The 3,682-nt window shown below is 50.3% G+C and overlaps 1 protein-coding gene across 1 annotated transcript in view; it reads left to right on the top strand.

Annotated features, from left to right (window-relative positions):
* Positions 1-3,682, top strand: part of ZBTB41 (zinc finger and BTB domain containing 41) — a 65,583-nt gene that overhangs the window by 8,944 nt on the left and 52,957 nt on the right. The window contains exons 3-4 of the mRNA XM_005884990.2: positions 1,160-1,281; positions 1,588-1,695. Coding sequence (XP_005885052.2) covers positions 1,160-1,281; positions 1,588-1,695 — 230 coding nt within the window. The remainder of the gene's footprint in view (positions 1-1,159; positions 1,282-1,587; positions 1,696-3,682) is intronic.

Here is a 3,682-nt window from a genome sequence, read left to right as displayed (position 1 = left end):
GAGAGAGAGAGAGAAACATCAATGATGAGAGAGAATCACAGATCGGCTCCCTCCTGCACGCCCCACACTGGGGATTGAGCCCATAACCCGGGCATGGGCCCAGACCGGGAATCGAACCCTGACCTTCTGGTTCATAGGTCGATGCTCAACCATTGAGCCACACCAGCTGGGCTGAAAACAGTATTTTCTTTCTTTTTTATTTTTCTTTATTTGTTTTTGATTAATCCTCACTAGAGGATATTTTTCCATTGACTCTTAGGGAGAGTGAAAGAGAGAGGGAGAGACAGAGAGAAACATCGATGTGAGAGAAACACATCGATTGGTTGCCTCCTGTATGAGCCCTGACCAGGGCCCAGGCCGGGGAGGAGCCTGCAACCGAGGTACGCGCCCTTGGCCAGAATCGAACCCAGGTCCATTTGGTCCGTAGGCTGATGCTCTATCCACTGAACCACACCGGCCAGGCCCGAAAACAGTATTTCCAGTCCAGGGTCAGGAATCTGTGGATGTGGAGGGCCAGCTGTACTGATAGTCTACTATCGACTGGACTAATTTGTGTATTGGATACTGTATTCTTACACTAAAATAAGCTAGAGAAAAGAAAATGTTATTAAGAAAATCATAAGGAAGAAAAAGCACAATGACTGTACGTATTGAAGAAAATCTGCAGATAAGTGCACTGTGCGCTTCAACCCATGTGGCTCGTAGGTCAACTGCGCATGCTTTTAGGGTTCTAGGCGGTTCTATGAGGCAACTTTTTAGGTCTATTTCATTCTACGTCAACAGCCACCATCTTTGCATCGTGCATTCGAGTTAGTGGGAAAGAAGCGTGAAGCCAGAGGCGCTGATAAGCCAGAACAAGATCCCGTTGTACATTTTCCAAAACCGTGTTTCCCTCTGTGAAGTCTTGGCTCACGAAGCGCTCTCTCCCCCTTGACCCGAACGGTCATTTTTCTTCGTTTTTATGGGTGGACTCTCTCTGGACCTGTATTTCAGCAGAGACTTTTCTATGGGAACTGAGATAAGAAGCGAGAGGAGAAGTACCCTTGGACTCCTCCCACTGTTCTTCAGCCCAGAACCCCCCTCCCCCTGAGACACCCGGCCGGCAGGCGCATTGCCATCCCCATGGAGCTATGTGATATCCGTCTTCTCATTCCCACAGGCTGTCGAGGGTAATCGGGGTGTCTGGAGAGAGAACAGGGACGGCCAACCTGAAGAACAAGCTGTTCGTCTTCTTGATGGCGCGCAAGAACACTGTTTGGGAAAAGTTCACGTATGTATGTGGTCAGTGCCAAACTCATTAAACCCCCGGGGGGTGGGCTGAAGGACCAATGCTTCTTCATGAAGAGTCACTTTCTCGGGGAAGCGCTAGGGGGCGCTGTGACCAGACGGCTGCACATCTTCCATCTCTACAGGGTCCACTGGTGAGATTCAGATCGATGCCCTGGGTGGCAGTAAGAGCTGTGGGGGCTGCTCCTTTGGTGATAAATCAACACGGGCCCCAGCAAAACGGCAGCTCTTACAAAGGCCGGGAGAGCAAGGCCCGCGCGCTGGTGGCCGAGCGCTCACGTGACTTCTGCTGGCTTTCAGGGCTGACCTGCAGCTGCCCGGCCAATGCTCGCTGCTCCCTAGCCATCGTTCAGAGCTTAGCTGACCGCCAGCCCAGGCTGCCCCGCAGGTTCCTGTATAGGACTCAGGGTGAGGCCCTTGTCTAGCAAAGACGCCTGTACTAATGAATCCTTGGAAAAGACAGGACAGATTGTTAGAAGCTAAGCAGCACTTTTTTGTGAGATGAGATCCAGTGGTATGCCCTAGCCGGTTTGGCTCAGTGGATAGAGCCTCGGCCTGCAGACCAAAGGGTCCTGGGTTCAATTCGGGTCAAGGGCATGTACCTCCATTGCAGGCTCCTCCCCGGCCTGGGCCCTGGTCCGGGCGCATGCAGGAGGCAATCAATCGATGTGTTTCTCTCTCATTGATATTTCTCTGTCTTTCCCTCTTTCTTCCACTCTCTCTAAAAATCAATGGGAAAATATCCTCGGGTGAGGATTTAAAAGAAAAAAAAAAGGGTTTTAAGAGTGGTGTTCAGATGGAATCTGATTCATAATTAATATTCAGGAAATATAAGAGGAATCTAATCCATTGTTGTGGGCACTGAAGCTGGTATGGAGGAGCTGTACGATGGTGAAGTGTGTCTCTTCCCAGAAGACAAGTCAATTCCTCTTTACAGTGAACCGATCAGGAGCACTTTTCAAAAAAAAAAAGCCAAAAATGTCAACTGGCTTTGAAAGAGGTCAATTAGCAATGCAAATAGGAGGCTCTGTATACATCTGACATTTAACAGACGAAGTTTGAATCTCATTAGAAAGTGCTTCGGGGAACGTTCATCTTTGACAACTTGACTTGGATGCATCAGGCAGGAGAAAACAACACCGAGAGTTAGTGACTGGGGTTCATGTGTTTACTGAGCTCATTGTGAGGGGCCCTGGCAACCCTCCTCATTTTGATCCTGAATGCCTTTGGCTTTTTAAAAAAAATGTTAAACATATTTTTATTCATTTCAGGGAAGAAGGGAGAAGGAGAGAGAGAGAGAGAGAGAGACAGCAATACATCCGGGAACTACGCTTTGAGAAACCGTTCTCCACACTCGCCTTGTTGAGACGCCTGATGATGTGACGATCGGCTTGAAAAGAGAGCGAGACCCCACGTCTTCCCTGTCCGCTCAGCCGACTGCATTCTCCATCCGCAGTGGGTACCATGATTGGGGAACATTGAGCCAAGATCATGATGGGGGGGGGGGGGCGGAGAGCTTGCCTTTGCCCTCTTTAGTCCGTCTCCTCCCTCTTGGATGGACATGGACCAGGCCAGAAAGATGCCATTTTCTCATTGTGGCTCATAAGTATATATCCTATATAATAAAAGGCTAATATGCAAATCGACCTAATGGCGGAACGACCGGTCGCTATGACTCACACTGGCCACCAGGGGGCAGATGCTCAATGCAGGAGCTGCCCCTTGGTGGTCATTTCGCTCCCACGGGGGAACGCTGCTCAGACAGAAGCTGGGCTCACGGCTGGAGAGCACAGCAGTGGTGGTGGGAGCCTCTCCCGCCTCTACGGCACTAAGGTTGTCCGACTACCGGCACTAAGCCGTCAGTCAGACATCCCCTGAGGGCTCCCAGACTGCGAGAGGGCGCAGGCCGGGTTGAGGGACCCCCTCCCATTCAAGTGAATGAATTTCATGCACTGGGCCTCTAGTAGATATATAGTTTTCATTGATTTCAGAGAGGAAGGAAGAGGGAGAGAGAGATAGAAACCTCAATGATGAGAGAGGTTCATGGGTCGGCTGCCTCCTGCACGCCCACTGCCAGGGATGGAGCCCACAACCTGGGCATGTGCCCTGACCGGGAACCAAACTTTGACCTCCTGGTTCCTAGGTCGACGCTCAACCACGGAGCCACACCAGCCGGGCGGCATCTTCTTATAATGGGAATAACCCCCCAGCCAACATTCCTCATAGGTAACAGCAAATGCAGAATATTTTCATTTGATGACGAAGAAGGGAGACGCAAAATAGAATTTCCCTTGAACTTGTGCCTCGAATTTTCGGAAAGAGACGATCTTGCAGATAGCTTTTGAAGTCCCGGATTGTTCATGAGGGTTAAACAGTTTCTAGTCGTGTGGGGGAA

Source organism: Myotis brandtii, unplaced genomic scaffold (genome assembly GCF_000412655.1).
Source record: "Myotis brandtii unplaced genomic scaffold, ASM41265v1 scaffold888, whole genome shotgun sequence".
Taxonomy (NCBI): domain Eukaryota; kingdom Metazoa; phylum Chordata; class Mammalia; order Chiroptera; family Vespertilionidae; genus Myotis; species Myotis brandtii.
This window is presented reverse-complemented; position numbering and strand designations above follow the sequence as displayed.